This window comes from Zingiber officinale, chromosome 2B (genome assembly GCF_018446385.1).
Source record: "Zingiber officinale cultivar Zhangliang chromosome 2B, Zo_v1.1, whole genome shotgun sequence".
Taxonomy (NCBI): domain Eukaryota; kingdom Viridiplantae; phylum Streptophyta; class Magnoliopsida; order Zingiberales; family Zingiberaceae; genus Zingiber; species Zingiber officinale.
The window spans coordinates 151,927,257-151,948,464 of record NC_055989.1 but is presented as its reverse complement, the minus strand read 5'-3'; the positions used below and the strand labels follow the sequence as shown (position 1 = coordinate 151,948,464).

At 37.8% G+C, this 21,208-nt stretch overlaps 2 protein-coding genes across 2 annotated transcripts; one reads left to right on the top strand and one right to left on the bottom strand.

The window, feature by feature from the left end:
* The first annotated feature begins 1,296 nt into the window (after positions 1 to 1,296).
* Positions 1,297 to 13,084, top strand: LOC122048874 (G-type lectin S-receptor-like serine/threonine-protein kinase At1g61490). Its single transcript, XM_042610388.1, has 5 exons — positions 1,297 to 1,364; positions 3,964 to 4,114; positions 12,231 to 12,401; positions 12,443 to 12,564; positions 12,958 to 13,084. Exons 1-5 carry the CDS (start codon positions 1,297 to 1,299, stop codon positions 13,082 to 13,084), a joined length of 639 nt encoding a protein of 212 aa, XP_042466322.1.
* On the bottom strand, positions 12,497 to 14,065 carry LOC122047894 (calmodulin-like protein 6). Its single transcript, XM_042609426.1, has one exon. The coding sequence runs from the start codon at positions 13,753 to 13,755 to the stop codon at positions 13,096 to 13,098; it is 660 nt and encodes a 219-aa protein (XP_042465360.1). The 5' UTR covers positions 13,756 to 14,065; the 3' UTR covers positions 12,497 to 13,095.
* Between the last annotated feature and the right edge of the window lie 7,143 nt (positions 14,066 to 21,208).

Genomic DNA, 21,208 nt, shown 5'->3' with positions numbered 1-21,208 from the left:
CTAGGGAGGTTGTTAATCCAAGGAGAAAAACACACTAAAAAATCTCCTTTGGGCGGAGAAGTCTCTTATAACATTCAAAGCTCACAAAACAAAACTAAACATGAACTAGGAAGTGCACAAGTGTTGTTTCAAACTATTCTGCGTTGTTGTTAGCTTCTGGGAGTAGGACTGCTTATATAGCTTTGCTCGGAGCGCCTAAAAGAGTTCTAGGTGTCTGGAATGGGATAAACCTTATCCCCAATGCGTCGGTCAAAGTCCACGTCAATCTTGATAAAACTTGGGTTTTGGGTGCCCCGGACTACTCCAGGCACCCCGGACAGCTCCGGGTGGCCAGAATGGTTTCGGGCGCCCCGAAGGGGAAAGTCAACATTTTGTTAACTTTCTCTCCGGGCCTCCAGCTTCGGCTCCGTTCGCTTGGGTGATTTCAGCCATCCGAAATAGGGCTCACCCAAACCGAACTTCCGGCCTTCTCGAGCAAGCTTCCGCTCTGACTTCTCGTCCTTCGAAAACGTCGCACGCCTCCTTGTCGTCCGCCCGCATACTCTTCCGCAGCACCTTGTCCCTCAGACGCACCGAGTCCGTCAACTCTCTCTCGTGCTGTCCTTCTCGCTATCAGTGTCTTTTGCTCGACATCCTGTGCTCCTAAGTTTCTGCACACTTAGACACAGGATTAAACACAATAGGACCTAACCTAACTTGTTTGATCACACCAAAATAACCTTGGGGTACCAACAAGTTCGGCTAGTCTTCGCGCTCTAACTCAACTTCTAAATGAGTTTTGCTGGTCCGGGCACTTGGAGCACCTCCGGGTGCTCGGACTGCCCGAGTGCCTGGCCAGGCACTCGCTCGGCCCTCATCGAAACTGGTCTGGGTGCCAGGATTAACTCCAGACGCCCGGAGTCCGAGTACCCGGATCCCCTCAGGGTGCCCAGACCACTCTTTCTCACCTTTCTTTTTCCTGTAAAAAAAAATTAGTCTAAGCAACCGTAATATGTTTATCCTATAAAATAAAGTTAGCACATTAAGAATATGATTAATTTATGACTTAGATTCTGTTTTCCCAAGACCAAGATATAGTCATCGTCTCAGCTTAGACTTCCCAAATGACTCTAAGTTGGACAACGCCTATAGCCCTACCGGGACTCGTCCATACATGATCTCTCTCCTCCAGTAACTTACCTCACTTACCATTTATAGACTTCCTTGATGTCAGGTCCCTTGACCCACCATGTTAGATCGGCTAACTCGCAACCCGCCTTAGATTGGGTTGGGTTGGAGATTTCCCAACCCGTCAAGATGATGGGTTGGCCTACACCACCTCACCAAATGGCTAGCCCACCACTGGCCGACTCGCTTTGCCACGGGTTAGCTCATCTGACAACTCTACCAATATATTGAGAGTAGTGATTTTTCGAACATGAATATGTCCAAAAAACCTAATTCATATTAACAAATTCACTGCTCTCAATATATTGGGTAAAACTGATGTTTGAGGGCATTTACACAATCAGGAGAACAAGATGAACATATAGGAACTGATTTTGTGTCTTTGTAAGGTCTCTGGGTCCATCAACAAATTTCGGCCGAAACTGGCTGATGGATCTAGAGATCTCAGAATAACATTAAATCAGTTCCTATGTATTCTTCTAGTTCTCTCGATTATAAAAATGCTATCAAAGAATAATTTGACCCAATATATTACAAACATTGATTTTTTAAATACAAATGTATCCGAAAAAACTAATTCATGTTTAAAAATTACTGTTCTTAATATATTGAGTTTTGAGAGCATGAATATAACTACACGAAACTCATAGGACCTAGTTTCACGTCATTCTGAGTACTCTAGGTCCATCAATTGCTTTTTGCTAAATGAACCTAAAGAGTTTTGACTAAAACCAGCTAATAAATCTAGAGACCTCGGAATAACATTAAAATCAGTTCCTATGTGTTCTTCTAGTTCTCCTAATTATAAAAATACTATCAAACATTAATTTAACCTAATATATTGAGAGTAGTAATTTTTTTGAACTTGAATTAGTCAAAATATACTAAAATAATCAATTCCGACTGATAAAAAATTGACTTGATTGGAACAGTAGCAAAGGTAAAAATGAAAGTGGGTACGTGATTTTGTCATTTATAAATACCCTACGTGATTTACGTGGTTCAGTATAAAATTATTTTATATAAGAGGAGCATTTACGTTAAAGGGGGACGGTTTTATCATTGTCCACCGTTCGACTTTTATTTACCCTCATTTGTTCCCATGTCCTATCCATAAAATACACTCTATCATATATTTTAGATAAAAATACCTTTAAACTATCATATATTTTAGAGAAAAATACTTTTAAACCCCCTGTATTTTCTATCAAGTAACATTTTACCTCTATGTATTTAAAAAACAATATTTAACCCCCCTTTGGCTAAAGTTAAATTTTTAAAAAAATTATAAAAGATAATTATGTCCTTGTCTATTTGATATTTTTTTTTATAATCTTATGAGAAAAAAATATATTGAATTTATTGATAATTTACATTGACTTCTGTTTCCTTTATTGATATTTGAACTAATTATAGATAATTTAAGTCCATAATTAATATTTTCAATATGTGCATGCTTACTAATTTACTATTTAAAATCAATGAATTATATGTAACCTCCAATAATATATAAAAATTAATACTTAATTATATGAATAAAATAAAATTAAGTAGTTTAAATATATATTTTCGTAAACCCGGCTACGCGACCTTCAAATACAATGTATAATAATTATTTTCTTCACTTCCCTCTAAATTTAAAATTGTAGATTCGCTCATGTCCACGATTATATAAGGTTTCACGAAATAGGTGAATGCATAATTTTCTTTTCTTACGCGAAGATAAATTTTCTTCCTCTTCTTCGAGCTCTTTGCTTTCTCATCCATGCACGTGAGCTTTATATCTCAGTTTATCACTGACTTGACCCTCAAAGAGGATGACACCGACAACGCCAATCCTCAGCTGACGAGCTTTGTTTTACAGGACACAGAGAGCGGATGCAAAAACAAATCAACATCAACTACAAATCCAAGTAAGTGATGAAGGGAAGTACTGAATGCTTCTATATATTTTTTATTTTTTTATGCATATTTTTTTTTTCTATCTACACCATTGATCAAACAATTCAATAATTAAAGAGTTGACTCAAGATATATGTAATTATTTTCTATATCAATTCAATATTTTTTTTTTCTATTACTATTATAAAAAAAATATCAAAAAGATAAGGAAATAATTTTTTTTATATTTTTTTCACATTTAATTTTGGTAAAGATGATTAATATTATTTTTTAAATATTGAGGGTAAAATGTTAAAATAAAAAAAGTTAAAGGTATTTTTCTCTATACTTTATCAATAAAATACTCATTAATTGTTATAGACGTAGCAACATCACAGTAACGATCCTTATAATATATAACAACTACTTTATAAGTAAAAAAAAAAATCAATATAACAACAACTTTATAAGTGCTGCAATATATAATAGTTAATACAATATTATAATAATCATTAAATAGTTATTATAATAATTTTATTTTAAAATAATTTTAATCCGTTTTCAATAATTTTGATGAATTTTAAATAATTTTAATTAAATTGTTAAAAATATTTTAAATATAATAATATTTAAACTTTAGGATTTAAACTTTAAAATTTAAATTCAATTATAATGGTACAATATCTATTTGGAAGTAACTTTATTAAGACGATTTTGGTAAAATTTAAATAATTGATAAAAAAATTATTTCAATAAAATAATATTATATATATATATATTAATTTATTTTGCTGTACTTTATGTTGGGTAATTTTGCCTCTTTATGTTGGGTACCGCTAAAAAGGGGCCGCCATTGGCGCTTCTGTGGAGGATTCCATTGATTTCATGACCTAAAACTGTTACTTTGGAGTGAAGCAAGACCCGGGGGAAGAAGAACTCCACAGGTCGGAGAGTGTTCTCATTGAAAGAGCTGCAGTCTGCCACCAACAACTTTAACTACGATAACAAGATCGGGGAAGGAGGGTTTGGAAGCGTGTATTGGGGGCAGCTCTGGGATGGGTCTCAGGTACTATGTATCATCCCATTGTTTCTCTTCTTTGAATTTCTCCTTCTTCTTTTTTTCTGAATATTTTTCAAATTTCAGTTTCAGTGATTCTAAAGTGTTCTCAGTTGGATTTTATCTATTTAGGTGGGTTTAATTGTAATTTGTATATGCAAATTCGAATTGAACTGAATTTTCGGATTATTAGATGTGGATTGTATGTGTAAGACTCTTTAGTCCGATCCATTATATGAGCGATAACGGATCCGGATTCTCCTTATAAGGGTGAGGTCCCCATTGGATTAGGGCATTAGACGTATCTCTTCGTTTCCCATTGACATAGAGAGTTTGGCGTCGTCATCCTAAATCCAAAGGAAGACTTCTCCCTCTTCTTCTGCAGGATCTTGAGATAGAGGATGATGCATTGAGACAATGACTCTTCCGCCGCATTTAGTTTCCATCGTCATTTACCATTTGTGTAGTTTCAATATTGTTATGCCATGTTGTATGTTGAAACTAGATCATGCTTAGGGTTTATTGTTTTCTCTATTTGATTTCTTTATTTGTTCTTAGAAATCATGAGGTTAGGGGAAAACTTTAATTCCTATCACGTGGTATTAGCGCCTTGCGTTTCTTTATTTTTCATGGCAATAAGGTTTTTTGGTTCTTCATCTTCCTTAATCTAAGAATTTCATGCTAGTTTTAGTTTCGCTAGTATTTGATCATCGGAACTTTTGAAGAGAAACCTCCTGGTTTTTTGTATTTCACGAAGAACATGAAGAACAGCGTAAACCAATGCCGTCTTCGTGGAAAACCGTTGCATTTGATCTAATTTTAGGTCAAACATGATGGTAAAATCAATTGCCTTGGTCGGATAATCAATTACCAAGTCTAAAATAGTGAATAGAATTGAAGGGAATCGATTAACTCAATCAATCAGTTGACACAAATTGATTGCATTGATTTCACAATCAATTGGCACAATGAGACTGTGTGACCGATTGTCAATTGATTAAAGGTCTGACTGCCGCCGCCAATTTATTGGTGATCATCACCAATCGATTGATAACTTTGAGGTCGGACACAAATCAATTCAATCGATTGAAGCTACTTTTTGCCAATCGATTGATAGTCTTAAATCGCGACAGAATGGATTTAATCGATCAGTCGAATCGATTGAAGGCATTTACCAATAGATTGATGGACTTAAATCGAGCACAGGAAGCTCTTGGATTGGTTAAGGGGATCAATTGGTGATTATCAATCTATTACCTTGGATTAACGATCGATTGATGAGTGTGATATCGAACACAGAAGGGTCTGTGATCGACTAGTCGGATTGATTGGGTAATACCAATAGATTGACACACAACATCAATCAATTAATGGTCGTAAAATCGAATACATAAGGCTTTCAAGTCGATTGGGGCAATCGATTGGTTGATGCCAATCAATTGTCATATAGTATCAATTGACTGATAAGCCTAAAGTCAAGCTATTAAGGCTGATCAAGTGCTTATCTGATTGATTAAAGTTCCTACGATTTTCTTGGGTCTATCTACACACATGATACTAAATTCAATTATTGTGTCGACTCAAAGGAAAACACATTAGGTAAGTTTAGAATATGTGTCGTTAGACGTATATCTATACTAAAAGCAATTAACCTAAAGAAAAATTACTTTTACAACAGATATATGTTTAAGGGTAGCTCATAACTAAGGAACAAAATATTTTTCTTTTCATATTATGTACAAAATATGTTGGCCCACAGGATGACATATTGCATGCCAGATTAAGGTTGTTATGAGCTATAGACCATTAAATAACTCATATAAAGTGTCATATTATGTGCACAATGGGTTGACTCAAAGGAAGGCTCATTGTTTGATCAATTAAAGTTTGAGCTATATTAGAGAATACTACTAACAAATTACATTTTAGTCTAAAGAGTAAACTGCAATGTTGTATTTGGTATCTCATAAAGAGCCCATTCATATGCATTTAAATTTTATTTTATGCATAATCTTATGTTTTTTCTCTCTTTAATTTCAATACAATATGTAATTGCCAGTATTAATAATATCCCCACACTAACTGGTTCGAATTTTGCTGAATAGAAGAGTACGTTATTGTAGTATTGGGCTGCATGGACTTAGACTATGCATTGAGACATGATCGCCCCGCACCCCTGACTAATACTATAGAGCAAAGGGAAAAATTTGAAAAGTGGGAGCGATCAATTGCATGGGTCTAAATATCATGAGACTTTTTGTTTCGACACCAATTAAAGGCTTAATAACTGAGGGAGAGGATGTTAGGAGTTTTCTTAGCCAATTAGCAGACCTTTCATGACAAACGAAAAGGTTGAAACTACCACACTTCTTTCGAAATTGGTAACTATATGGTATAATGACAAAGGAAACATTAGAGAGTACATTATGAAGATGTCCAATATCGCCACAAGTCTGAAGTACTAAAACTCTAAATGTCTGAGTGTATGTTAGTCATTTCTTCTTTATGTCTCTGCCTGCATGGTTCACTACTTTTAAGATTTCTTATAATACTCAAAAGAAAAAGTGGACATTAAATGAACTTATAGCTTTGTGTGTGTGCAAGAGGAGGAGAGATTAAGGCATGAGACACCTTAGAGTGCTTACTTACTGGTCCCAAGGTTTGAGCAAGAAGCAAAAAGATTAATAATAAAGAAAAGCGAAAGCAAACTGCAAATTCTGGTGGTTTCGACTACAGTTGACAACACCATTGTACATAGTATAGGTACGAAACACAAATTGACTTACAAGAATCCATCATACTGTGGCATAGACATTTAGGACATATATCTGAGCAACGCCTAGAAGATTAATGTCACATGGAATTGTCGATTTCCTTGACATGTCAGACTTTAATATCTGCATAGAGTGTGTTAAGTGGAGGACAACTAACAAAAGAAATAAGGGTGTAAGTCGAAGATTAATATCACATGGAATTCTCGATTCCCTTGACATGTCAGACTTTAATATCTGCATAGAGTGTGTTAAGGGGAGGACAACTAACAAAAGAAATAAGGGTGTAAGTCGATGTAGTGATGTCTTGGAGCTAATATATACAAGACATTTTTAGCCCATTCCTAAAGACATCTTGGAATAGACACATATTTTATTAGTTTCATAGATGATTACTCTCGATTCGACTGCCTGTACCTTATTTATGAGAAGTCGCAATCTTTGGACATGCTCACAATTTTCAAAGCCGAAATTGAAAATCAACTAGGTAAGAAAATTAAAGCCGTCAGATCTGATCGTGGAGGTGAATATTACGGTCGATATGATTGATCAGGTGAACAGCGTTCAACAACTTTTGCGAATTACCTCGCTGAGTGTGAGATTGTGCCTCAATATACTATGCCTGGTACTCTGAGTCAGAATGGTGTCAATCGTATCCTAAAAGATATGATAAGAAACATGATGACTTTTACTTCTTTATCTGAATCTTCGTGGGGTGAAGCACTCATGACTGCAATACCTATTTAACAAAGTACTTAGTAAGATAGTAACTAAAATCCTATTCGAGATGTGGATGGATAGGAAGACTAGTATTAGGCATTTATACGTCAGGGTTTTCTAGTTGAGGCTAGGCCTTATAGGCCTAATTAAAAGAAACGGGACTTATAGGACTGTTAGCTGTAATTTTGTGGGTTACTCTAAAAAGTCTAGGGGTATAAATTCTATGACTTCTCTAATAGATCCTTTTTTGAAATGGAAAACACCAAATTCATTAAGGATAGTGGGAGCACTAAGGTTAGGGAAATATCTTTTGAGGAAAGCTTTGACAATCCTCCTGTGGTCACTACAAGTGCAATTAGTAGCGATATGATTTCCATACCGTACATTATGGATATTGCACATCGAGTGGGAGTAGTGAATCAAGGTATACCCGTGCATTCTCAAATGCAATCGGAGGGTCCTTTTACTCAAAGTGAGATTTTGTCTCATATTGATAAGTAAGTGCCTTTAAGGTAATCCACTAGGGATAGGAGATCCACGATTTCTCGTGATTATGTTTATCTTCAAGAGTATGAGTTTGATATAGAGTTGGAAAATGATCCTGCATCTTTTCAAGAGGTCAAACAATGCTCTAATCCTGAAAGGTGGATAAACGTTATGCAAGAAGAGTTGAAGTCTATAACAGACAATAACGTTTGAGAACTTGTCGAATTGTCTGAAAGTATGAAACTCATTGGTTGTAAATGAATATTTAAAACCAAGCGGGATTCAAAGGGTACTGTTGGAAAGTATAAGGTTCGTCTTGTTATTAAGGGATTCACTTAGAAGGAAGATGTTGATTACAAGAGACTTTCTTACCGGTGTTTACGAAAGACTCCCTCAGGGTAATCATGACACTTATAGCTCATTTTAATTTGGAGCTACACCAGATGGACGTAAATACTGCATTCTTTACTGGTGACATTGAGGAATCTATATATATGGTGCAATCGGAGAACATTAAGTCTGAGGATTCAAAGCACCTAGTATGCAGATTAAAGAAATCCATTTATAATTTGAAATAGCGTCTCACCAGTGGTAGAAATTTGCTTAACTGGTTGTCTCATTTGGATTTAAGGAGAAACATGTTGATCAATGCATACATGCCAAGTTCAGTGAGAATAAATTTATCATACTTGTCCTGTATATGGATGACATATTGCTTGAGAGGAATAATAAAACCAAGTCATTTCTATCTAGTCATTTTGAAATGAAAGATCTTAAAGAATCATCCTTTGTTTTAGGCATACAGATATTTTGTGATCTTTCAAGAGGTATTCTTGGACTATCACAAAAGACCTATATTGAAAAGATGCTTATAAGGTATGATATGCAAACCTATGCACTTGGTGACACATCCGTGTCTAGAGGTGATAGATTCAGCTTGCAATAGTGTCCATGGCATGAATTTGAAATAAAGGAGATGGAGTAATTCCCTTATGCACGATGTCGGAAGTCTCATGTATATACATATTTGTACACGACCAGATATAACATTTATAGTGGGGATATTAGGTAGATATGTAAGTAACCCAAGACCGTATTACAAAGAACTAAAAGACATATGCTCATGTATTGGAGGTCAGATCACTTGGAGGTGATTGAATATTTAGACTCTGATTTTGCTAAATGCTTGGATAGCAGGAAGTCCACTTCAGGCAATATTTTCATGCTGGTTGGAGGGGCTATACGTTGAACAAGCGTCAAGCATACGCTAGTAACTACTTCTACTATAGAGGGAGAGTTGCAGGAACTTCATCATAACACTACAAATCGTTGATGACAGTGATAAACCATTAAGGATCAACTGTGATAATAAAGTCATAGAACTTTATATTAAGAATAACCGTAGTTCGTCGAAGTCCAAGTACATCCACATCGAATTTCTAGCGGTTAAAGAAAAAGTTCAGAGTCGTCAGGTGATGATAGAGCACATCAGCACAGATTTCATATTGACAGATCCACTCACGGCTTGGTGCTAAGGTGTTTCATGCCCTTGTTTTGGATATGAGAGTCCTTCTTATGGAAGAAGACTCATCTAGTGGGAGTATGTATTTATTTTATTGCTATATGTTAATAAAGATAAACATTTTATTTTGATCATTGTATGTACTTAAAGTTCAAAACATTAATGAGAATTAATATGTTTGACACTCTGAAATAAAGTATCATGAGTCACTGCTGTTGTTTAGCATTTGGTGTTTTGTAAATATGATATAGATTCCTTTTGGAATCATAAGGTTTAAATCATGATTTACTAATGCAATTTAACATAAAGTATTTTGTAAATATGATCAGATCTTTTTGGGTCACTTCAGGATCAGTTGGAAATTGACATGTACTCATTACATTTCATGTAATTTCTATACTACACATCCACATCTTAATCTATGCCATTAATGACATTGATATTATGATTATTGTTAGAACTTGTTACAGTCATATATAGTAGCTATGATCTTTTTAGTCCTATAGCAATGAAGTTAATAAACTAGATTGTTTAGAGGGGTATATAAAGTTTGATATCAACTACAATTATAATTCGCATATCATATACCACTCACATATAGCCCAAGTAGGAGATTATTGAATATTATCTCTTTAGGTGAGCTTAATTGTAATTGGTATATGCAAATTTGAACCTGTTCAAGTGATAACTCTGGTTTATTGGGTTTTAGATTATTAGATGTGGGTTGTATGTGTAGGATCCTTTAGCCTGATCTGTTATCATTGATGGACTGATAATGGATCCGGATTCTCCTTATAAGGGTGAGGTCCCTATTGGATTAGGGCATTAGACGTATCTCTTCATTTTCCATTGAAGTAGAGAGTTCGGGGCTGTCATCCTAAATATGAAGGAAGACTTCTCCCTCTTCTTCTTCCGCAGGATCTTGAGATAGAAGACGACGCATTGAGACGATGGCTCTTCTGCTGCATTTAGGTTCCATCGTCATTTACAGTTTATGCAATTTCAATATTATTATGTCATGCTGTATGTTGAAACTAGTTCATGCTTAGGGTTTATTGTTTTCTCTATTCAATTTCTTTATTTGCTCTTAGAAATCATGATGTTAGGGGTAAACTTTAATTCCTATCATTCTCCTGTTGGATTTGGTGAGGTTTATCAACCTTAGTCTATATACATTTAGTAAAACATTGAATCCTTAGAGTGAGCAGCACTTGTTTGAATTAAAATCTTTCTACAAAAATTACATTTGCAGGAGTAGATGATCAATTTATAGTTGTTGGTACATGTTTCTCGAGATTTAGGGCCTGTTCATTAGGAAGGGATAACTGGAAGGAAGGATAAAGAGCAAGAGTTGAGTCGAAGGATGAATCCTTTATTTCTTATTTCCATTGACAAAAAAAGAGGGAAGAGGGAGCATCTATTCTTCATAAGTCATTCATCCAAAGTGGAACAAAGGGCTAATTCACACTTGCTGATTATATAGAAATTATCCACCCTCTTCATTTGTTCAAGGAAACAACTCGAAGGATAATTTTCTTATCATCCCTCCACTCCATTTTTCCACCTTTTGTATTTATACTTCCTTTCAATTTCCCATCTTTCCTAGGAAACAAGACAGGGAGATGACGTGAGATGATAGGAATGACCGTATAGAGGACATTCTTAAGATTGCAAAAGTGAAATACAGTTCTGAGCACTTGTAGACTTTCTTGTATCACAAATTCACCTTTCATTGTAAATAATGTTGTAAAAGCTTTCATCTTGCTATTTGTGAGATGACGCCTTCTCAAAGTAAGGGAACATAATCTGAGATTGAATTTCTCACATCTAATCCGCATCCGAATTCCAAATGTGATATCCACTCTCCTTGATATCACAACGTGTACTCTATGGTACCTTTGTTTCATTGTCTACCTTCCAATGTGCTTGATTCAGATTAACTTGGTGTTGCTAGGTCGTGCGATCCATAACTGTTGTCTATTAGTTATATTTCTAATTTCAAGAATATTTGCAATCGACCAGACACAATAATGATCTGCAACAAACTTTGTTAGCTACAAGGTCCAGTAAGCCGCAATTTCTCAGCACTGAACTTCAATGGTAACGTCCTATAAGTTAGGAATATTCAGTTCCTCAATCCAACACAAGATGTATGCTATATTTGTTGTTTTTGCGCTGAAGGCAACTATTTTCATCATCCTCCAAAGGCCTAATATAATGGTTGCAGGTGCCATTGCCCTAGTTGAGTTCTTTAGACAAGGGATGCTGCTTTTATTTTAGTAAAGAAACAGATGTAGATCTAAGTGGTAGGATTATAGTTATGGAGTTTCATCTCTTGTTGCAGAATCATATCTTTTCCTTTGATTTCTCTCTCTCTCTTGATACCTAATGCAATATAAACAACTACTAAGATTCCTTCCGGCCTTTATCCCTCGAGTTAAGATTGTTTTATAGTTCATGCATCATGTATGTTGTTTTAAAGTTCAAACAAATATTTCCTTTTTTTCTTTATTACAGTTTATTATCTTTTTGGCTGTGTAACTCGGATTCCTAGGATTTCTTTCTCTTTTGTGTTCCACTATTTGTATTGAATTAAAGCCTAATTTGGTTGCCCTTATTTTCTCAGATTGCTGTCAAGAGACTAAAGGTCTGGAGCAACAAGGCTGAGCTTGAATTCGCTGTTGAGGTTGAAGAAGAACTGAAGCGAATGGTGCTTGTTGCCCTTGCCTGCACGCAGAGCATGCCAGAGAAGAGACCAACAATGACTGAAGTAGTCGATCTTCTCAAGGGAATCCCAGTTATCTAGTTTGGTGAATGATATGCTTGAGCCTGAAACAGCTGATGATAGCTTCAGTTTCGTATCCGAAGAAAAGGATTCTAGAGCAAACGCAATTGCAAAGCTATCTCTTCATAAACAGAAATGTGTTTCAGAATATCTTCAACATGCAATCCTTCAACCAGTGATTCTGATTCATTCAACCCGACAACCCATTTTAGGAACACAAACCTCATCAGGGTTCTCTTCATGCATAAAGTAGCAATTGTTGCTCAGAGAATACATTCTTTGCTTAAAGCAAAAGAAAAAGAAAGTCATAGGTACCATCCAACTCTGGCCCATCTAATAATTTCTCCAGGTCCCATCTTGCATTTGCAAGGCAAGGAGCTGTTGCAATACTGCAATTGCTGTTCTGACAGCAACACACCATAAATTTCTCATCAATTACCTTGGATTACAAGTTAGCTAGACTGCTCATGAAGATCAACAGCCATTTGCTTTTACACTTGCCAAGAGATCGATTTCGACCAGCAGTTTTGCAGCATTTTGTTGTTGTTGTTGTTATGATGAACTTTAGGAAGAAGCAGCAGCACTTTGGAAAGCGTGTAAGATTGAAGAAGTTGCTGCAGTTACAGGGATCAGATATACACAAGTCAGATATACACAGAAATCTCCTTGAGATTTTGAGAATGGAGATGGAATAAAGAGGATGGCATCAGAAGAGCTTCTTGCCGCCGCCCTTCGTCTTCATCATCTTCGTGAACTCGCCAAAGTCAACCTTCCCGTCGCCATCCCTGTCTACCCTCTTAATCATTTCCCTGCAGTCCTCCAGCTTCGCCCCCTGCTTCATCCCCAGCGAAGTTAGCGCCTTGGCCAGCTCCTCCGCCGTGATTAACCCATCCCCGTTCCCGTCGAACACGCCGAACGCCTCCCTCAGATTCTCGTCATCCTCTCCGACGGCCACCTCTCCCTGGAGCATCATCTCCGTGCACAGCTGGCGGAACTCCTGCAGGTCGATGAGGCCGTCCCCGTTGGCGTCGACCCGGTCCACCAAGGCGGCCGTCTCCTCGGACGTGACGGCGAGGCCCAACCGCCGGAGCGACTCCTCGAGCTCGCCGGCCGTGATGAATCCGTCACCGTCCTTGTCGAAGGTGGAGAAAATCCGCTCCAGCTCGTGCTCTCCGTCCTCCACTGATGAAGCACCTTCATCATCTTCCTCCTCATCCGCCTCCGGCTTCTTTACTAGTCCTGGCGACGCGGCCGACGGAAGGAGCGAGGAGAGCCACGGCAGGAGCTTGGGGCGGCCGAGGAAGCGGCGGTAGTGGATGACGGCGCAGGTGCAGAGGAAGACGGCGAGCAAGACGAGGAACTCCATGGCGAAAGAAACAGAAATTCAACAAGGAATCGATCAAGATAAGAAGAAAGGGAGCATTTTTAATTGGCAGAGGAAGCGGAAGAGGAGGAGACCATAAAAGCGACTTTATCACTTGTTTGGGGAAGGAATACCGCGTCGTGGGAAAAGCGCGCGGACCACGAATCCGCGTGAAACTAGAATAACCGCCGATCCAGTGGCGGGAGAGGTCGGCAGCATCCGGCCGTCGATGGGGGACGATCATGGCAGCCATTGGATCCCATCGCGATTCGTGCATTCTGAATTCTGATAATGATTAGCCAGCCGTACTTCATGGGCCAGATGGAGGCCCAACTACTGTTTTAGTTGGGCCGGTTAATAAAAATTCAACAATAACTTAAAAAAAAAACCTTCCTAATTATTAGAATGGCCTTTCTTAACTAAAATCAAAGGTTAAAAGAGCCAATTTGCGGCTGGAATTAGGGGTGAATAAAATTTTGATTAAATCGAACAAATCGACTAATCGATTTTTTAAATTTGGTTCAACAATAAAGGTCAATAAGAATACGTCAAATCATAAATTTTGAGAGGTTATAATTTTTAACTGTGATTGAATCATGAGATACATAATATATTAAATCAAAGTTTGTTCGGAGATTTTCGATTTGATGTATTATGTTTTTCATAATTTAACTTAAATCAAAAGTTATAGACTCTCGAAGTTATAACAGTTACGATTTATTAAAAAAATATAGATCCTGTACATTAACGCCCCTCCTAGTGTTGACCCCACGGATATGGAGGGAGGTAAATATAGGTACATAAACATTAGGCGTATGGTGGGGTAAACCCCAAGTCGTCAGTTCTTGAAAATCAACCTCTGACTATTATGCCAAAAATACCATGAATCCACCGGCGCTATGCCCTAGGGGCAATAGCTATGATTTTATAGTTGCTACAACATGTTGGTCTTTAGAAATTCAGTAACAAAGTTTAATAATAATGTGTTGAACTGTAAACTATGACAGGTCATAACTTTTGATCGTGATTGAATCACTAGAAACATAATATATCAAATCAAAGATTGTTCAAAGATATTCGATTTGATATATTATGTGTTTCATAGTTCAACCTGAATCAAAAGTTATGACCTCTCGAAGTTATAATTTGTTGTAGCAGCTACGGTTTTGTAGCTGCTACAACGTCTTGCAGGTCTTCAGAAGATCTGTAACAATGACTAGCAGTAATGTGTTGAGTCATAAATTTGAGAGGTTATAACTTTTGATTGAGATTGAACTATGAAACACACAATATATCAAATCAAAGCTCATTCAAAGATCTTGGATTTGATATATTGTGCACCATATGATTTATTCCGAGTCGAAAGTTATGCTCTCTAAGTTAAAGTTAGTGTTGATCTCTTGGTGGTCGGTAAGCGGGGAGGAGTGAATTACCTTGAAAAAATAAATTCAACCTCTTCTCGACTTATAGCTTAATAAAAACACTTGTAATAAAAAACTAAGAGACTAATTACAGAGACAGAAACACAAGGAGATTTACTTGGTTTACAATTAGAAGATTGCTAATCCAAGAAAAAATGAAGCACACTTTATGACGATCTCCTTCGGGCGGAGTAGCATCTTACAACATTAATAGCTCAAAAATGAAAGTAGAATAGAAAGAAATGAATTACAAGTTATTATTTGAACTACTGAGATCAGAGCTATATTTATAGCACTGTTCCGGGCGCCTGGAAGGGTTCCGGGCGCCTGGAGTGGGATAGAATTCTATCCCTGATGCGTCAATCAACGTATACGTTGATTCTGATAAAAGTTGAGTTTCAGCCGCCCGAACTTCGGGCGCGCGGAATGGCTCCGGGCGCTCGGACCACCAAAGTCAACAATGTTGACTGTTTCGATCCGGGCCCTCTGCTCGCCTCGGTCTGGGTCTTCCTCTCTGGCTCCGCTCGCTTGGGTGATTTCGGTCATCCGGAATAGGGTTCACCCAAACCCAATTTCTAGCTTTTTTCCTCGAGCAACCTTCCTCCTCGGCTTCTCGTCCCTCGAACGTAGCGTACGTTCTTCTCGTCCACCGGTGTACTCTATTGCGACACCTCGTCCCTAGGACACACCAAGCCCGTTAACTCTCTCCCGTGCCGTCCTTCTCGCTAGTCGCGTCTTCCGCTCGACTTCTTGTGCTCCTAAGCTCCTGCACACTTAGACACATGGGTTAAATCAAACAGAACCTAACTTAACTTGTTTGATCATATCAAAACAACATTGGGGTTCCAACAATCTTTTCCTTTTTTATGTGAGCAACCCAAGTTAAGCTAGGTAAACAAATATAATGTAAAAATAAATAATTTTGCAAATAAGTGCAAAAAGGATTTTACAATTTGAAATTTGGATAATACCTCCCCCTAGACTTAATAATCTCTTCTCCTCCTTTGATTACATTCAAAAAATGGGGTAACAGAATAGGTCTAAGGGTAATTTTGATTTTTGTGCAGAAAAAAATTTAAAGCAGAAATATTTTCTAAGTTTAAAGATGAAATTTTTGTGCAATGTATAAAATAACTTAAATAGATTAAAAAAATTTAAAGAGGAAACATTTTCTAAGTTTAAGTTAAACAGATTAAAAAAAAAGGTTTTAACAAAAATAATTTAAATGAAGTTTGCAATTAAAGACAAGTTTCTAAGTGAAATTTGAAAAAGTTTTTAAGTGAAGTTTGCAATTTAAAATTTTTTAACAAATGTTAAACCTTTGATAAATATTGAAAGCATTTAATTTAATTAACTATTTCATGTTTATCAGTTTGTCAATTAAATATTCAATTCAGAAATTAGCTTCCAGGCTGTGGCGAGATACTAGACCTTCTTAGTTATTGGATCATCAACCACTTCTAGACAAATTTTTTTAATGAATTTAAATATTTAATTTTCTACCTGAAAGCCCTAAGTCTAATTTCACTTTTTAATTTAAAAAAATTTTGAAACCCAATATAGGTTCCTTCTTACAGAGTTAATCAGGTATTTTTTAGGGATATAAGATTTTTTTACTTTTCTGATCTAACCTTTGTGAAATCTATAGTACCAGTTTAATCCTCTATAGTTTCTAAAAACAGAAACATTTGAACATGTAGAATTTTTCAAGTTTTCTATTTTTTTTTTAATTTAACATTTTCAAGTTTTACTTTTTTAAAATTTTCTATTAGACATGATTTTGCTAAAATTCTTTTTTACTTCTAAATTTTTATTTTTTAATTTATCATTTTTATTTTTTAACTTTACATAGATTTTGCCATAAACTTAATACCAAAATTGAGTTGATCAGGAGGTAAGAGGCATACCTCACTTACCATATCAGACTTGAAGCCTGACTCTCCCCCTGCTTCGTTGCATTCATCTGAAGTCGCTCCCCCTTCATCGATGCTGGCTTCTGAGGTGCTTTGCTCTTCATGGCTTGCCATTAGTACTAGTCGGACATATTCTTTTATTTCTGATTCTGATGATGAGCTGTCATCCCAAGTAGCAGTTAGAGTCTTGTGCTTGTTTTGCTTAGGCATCTTGCCTTTTTTTCTTTTTGAGTTCTGGGCAGTCCTCTTTTAAGTGTCCTTCCTTTTGACACTGGTAGCATCGAACCTTCTTCTATTTGTTGGATTTTTCCTGTTCTGCATTTCTTTAAATTTGTTAGATCTAAAGAATTTTCTAAAATTTCTTATCATGTAAGCTTCTTGATCTTCTTCTGAGTCTGACTCGGATTCATCATTCTTGGTTGCATTTAGTGCCATAATCTGGCTTGACTCTTTTGTTGTACCTGCATATATGGTTTTATGTAATTCTAGAGTAGAAAAGAGTTCCTTTAGGGTACTTACCTCCAGGTCCTTTGAGATATAGTAGGCGTCGATTATCGAGGTCCATTCTGGAGTCCTAGGAAAGGCATTGAGTGCGTAGCGTATCGAGTCCCGGTTGGTTACCGTTTCACCAAGGTTTTCGAGTCGGTGATTAGTTCTTTGACCTTCATGTGTAGATCGGCTACCTTCTCACATTTTCAAGACGGATATTCATTAGTTTGTTTCGAAGTATGTCTCGTCTTGTGAGCTTGGCTTCGAATGTGCCTTCATGGAGTTTTAGGAATTTTTCCCAGAATTTTTTGATCGATGAGTAGCTCCTGATGCGGTTGACTTCTTGAGGCGGCAACACGCTCAGCAAGTGATATTCCACTCGGTTATTTGCTACAGAATCATTTTGTTCTTTCTTCATCCAAAGACTCTCTTCCTTCTCCTCTCCATTTTGATTCGCAGGAGCTACAAAGGCAAAGCCATACATAATTATTAAATGAATCTCAAAGTTAATTTTTAGAAATACCTTCATTCGGCGTTTCCAGTATGTGAAGTCTCTCTCGAATTTTAGTGGAATGATGCTTGGTCCGGCCATTGATTTCTTTGTTTCGGTCGGTAGTTAGTCCTTCTGAAGCATCCTTGCTCTGATATCACTTGTTGGTCTCTTGGTGGCCGACAAGAGGGGAGGGGTGAATTGTCTTGAATCCCTTGGTGACCGGCAAGAGGGGAGGGGTGAATTGTCTTGAATCCCTTGGTGACCGACAAGAGAGTGTTAGGACCAAAAGTAGCTAGAGGGGGGGTGAATAGCTCGTCGCTCGCTCTTTGCTCGGCGTTGCTTGTTTCTTCTAAGATGTGCATCGGAAAATACAGAAACAAATCACACAACGCTAACACGGTTGGTTTACTTGGTATCCACCTCACAAGAGGTGACTAGTCCAAGGATCCACACCACGCACGCACCCTCTACTATGAAAACACTCATTTTCGGTAACTACCGAGGGCGGAGAAGCCCTACAAGACTCTCAGTACAAGAAGAAAGGAAAGGGAAACAAAATACAAGTGCAAGGCTTACAATGAGTACAGAAAACCCTAACCCTAGCTTCTCTTCTTGCCTTTGATCCGCCTCTTGACTTGGAAAGCTTCCAAGATCCTTCAAGAACTGGCGATCTGATCTTTGAGAGCGCTGTGGAGGAGTTGGCGAGAGATCTGGAGTGAATCGGTGAAGTGCTTGCGAAGACAATGCTCGCCTGCGGCCTTTATCGACGCCAACGGTCGGATCCCGATCGATTCGAATGTTCCCAATCGATCGGGGAAGCTTTGGATCGATCCATGGATCGATCCAGAGCGCCTCTGTGCTCTGGGAAAATCGCCTGGATCGATCCATGGATCGATCCAGCGCTTATCGCGCGAAGCAACCGCGTCCCAATCGATCCACTGATCGATTGGGACATCTGGATCGATCCACGGATCGATCCAGAGGCTCTCTGTTCGCTGGGAAATGCCTGGATCGATCCAGCTCCTGGATCGATCCAGAGCCTGGTTTTTGTCCAAAACCAAGTCCCAAGCCTCTCCAACCAACATCCGGTCACCCTTGACCTGTTGGTACATCATGCCTAGCATCTGGTCACTCCTTTGACCTGCTAGGTCTTCCCACCAAGTGTATGGTCAATCCCTTTGACCCACTTGAACTTTTCTCTTCGTGCTAAGTATCCGGTCACTCCCTTGACCTACTTGGACTTCCACCAGATGTCTGGTCAACCTTAACCCATCTGGATTTCCTCGTGCCAAGTATCCAGTCAATCCTTTGACCTACTTGGACTTCCCAACACCAGATGTCCGATCATCCTTGATCCATCTGGATTTTCCCTTGCTTGGCTTCACTCACCAGGACTTTCACCTGGCTTCACTCACCAGGATTTTCTTCTGCCTAGCTTCACTCACTAGGACTTTCACCTGGCTTCACTCACCAGGATTTCCTTTTGCCTAGCTTCACTCACTAGGACTTTCCAGTCAAGTATCCAGTCACTCCCTTGACCTACTTGACTCTTCTTCAATCAATTTCTTATTGTCAAACATCTAAACCCAAACCAAGACTCAACTTAGTCAACCAGGTCAACCTTGACCTGAGGGATGTTGCACCAACAATCTCCCCCTTTTTGATGTTTGACAATACCACAATAACACTTACAATGCCACATGTAAGTTAGACTAATCTCATAGCCTCATTCTTCATGCCACTAGGTAATGAAAGCATAAGTTAAGCTTTTCATTCTCCCCCTAAGAGGGAAAACTCCCTCTTAGATAATGAAAGCCTAACTTACTCCCTTTTACAAGTCCTTTCATTCTCCCCGTATTGGCACACATCAAACTCCCTCGTAGGGCTTGCTCAACCCATCTTCAGGCACACATCAACCCATGCCTCAATTTCGGGCATTCTTCAACAAATCCATTGTTGACTCTCCCCCTGAAGAGTTGCCCATCGTTGTTCACAACATCACTCGTTGAACCAACACGATAATGAAGGTCCCATACCCTTCATTTATCCGTAACTTCTTCCTCAATGTAGACAAATACCCAACCTTGAGCATTTTCTAACCTCTTGAGTTCCCACTTGAAATAATGAGGATATCCACTCCCCATTTCAAGTTCAAAAGCTCATCCATGAGCATTTTCTTTAAAGAAGGTTAACCACCTTCCAAGGTTCATGAAAAATAATTTTCATGCCTTTAAAGAGTCCCTCCCCCTAAAGACATGGTGGTAACTTCTGTCATTGCACCAACAATGACTTGGAATCCCTAAACCTTTAGGAAACCCAAATTTAGAAGTTTAGAGGTTCAAATATTCAAAATTTGAAACAAACCTCAACCTAAACTTCAACTTAGCCTTCCTTAACCAATCCATCCTTGTTTTCCACACGAAAACACCCGTTTTATGTATACAAATATATTTTTAGGGGTTTGGAATGGTTACCTAGACTAAAATAGGTTTAGAGTGCTGAAATCAGACCTTCCCAGCCAAAATCAGCATCCCGGATCGATTGAGTTGGGTTCCAATCGATTCAACCTATTTGAATCGATCCACCGATCGATTCGGATCTGATCGATGCTGATCGATCCAGCCAACTTCTGCCCCTAGAAGATTCTCCGAATATCCACATCATGAAATTTTGTGCAGACATGGATCCAGGCCTCGATAGTTGCTGAATTTCAAATTCAGCCAACTTGAAACCCCTAGAAAATTCTACAAAAATCCAAAAATTATGAAATTTCGTGTAGACATTATTTAGGGCATACTTAATCATGGAAAATAGTTTTCTATGAAAATACTTCATATTTTCAAAGATTGACACAAACTTGAAAACTTGCAAAACTTTAGCGTTTTCTTCAAGTTTGTGTCTAACTATTCAATGGTGATTACTATCAAAAGATAGTCTTCACCAAGGTTTTCCAAAAACATTTTAAAAACATTTTCAAAACCAATATCCCATCATGTTCCTTGGGCATAATGCACATGACTTGTACATTAGCTTTCCCAATGATGGGAAGATACATAACTATGTGTTTTGATGAACCTAAAACTCAAAAGAATGCACTAAATCAACATCTTGAGTTTTGTTCATCATCATAACATCTCACT

Excerpts from the sequence above, each read along its gene's own strand:
- LOC122048874 (XM_042610388.1), top strand. The coding sequence starts at position 1,297 with ATGATGGGTTGGCCTACACCACCTCACCAAATGGCTAGCCCACCACTG. Across the intron at positions 12,402-12,442 it reads ATCTTCTCAAGGGAATCCCA|CTGATGATAGCTTCAGTTTC; the intron begins GTTATCTAGTTT and ends AGCCTGAAACAG. Across the intron at positions 12,565-12,957 it reads AACATGCAATCCTTCAACCA|GAAGAAGCAGCAGCACTTTG; the intron begins GTGATTCTGATT and ends GATGAACTTTAG.
- LOC122047894 (XM_042609426.1), bottom strand. The coding sequence starts at position 13,755 with ATGGAGTTCCTCGTCTTGCTCGCCGTCTTCCTCTGCACCTGCGCCGTC.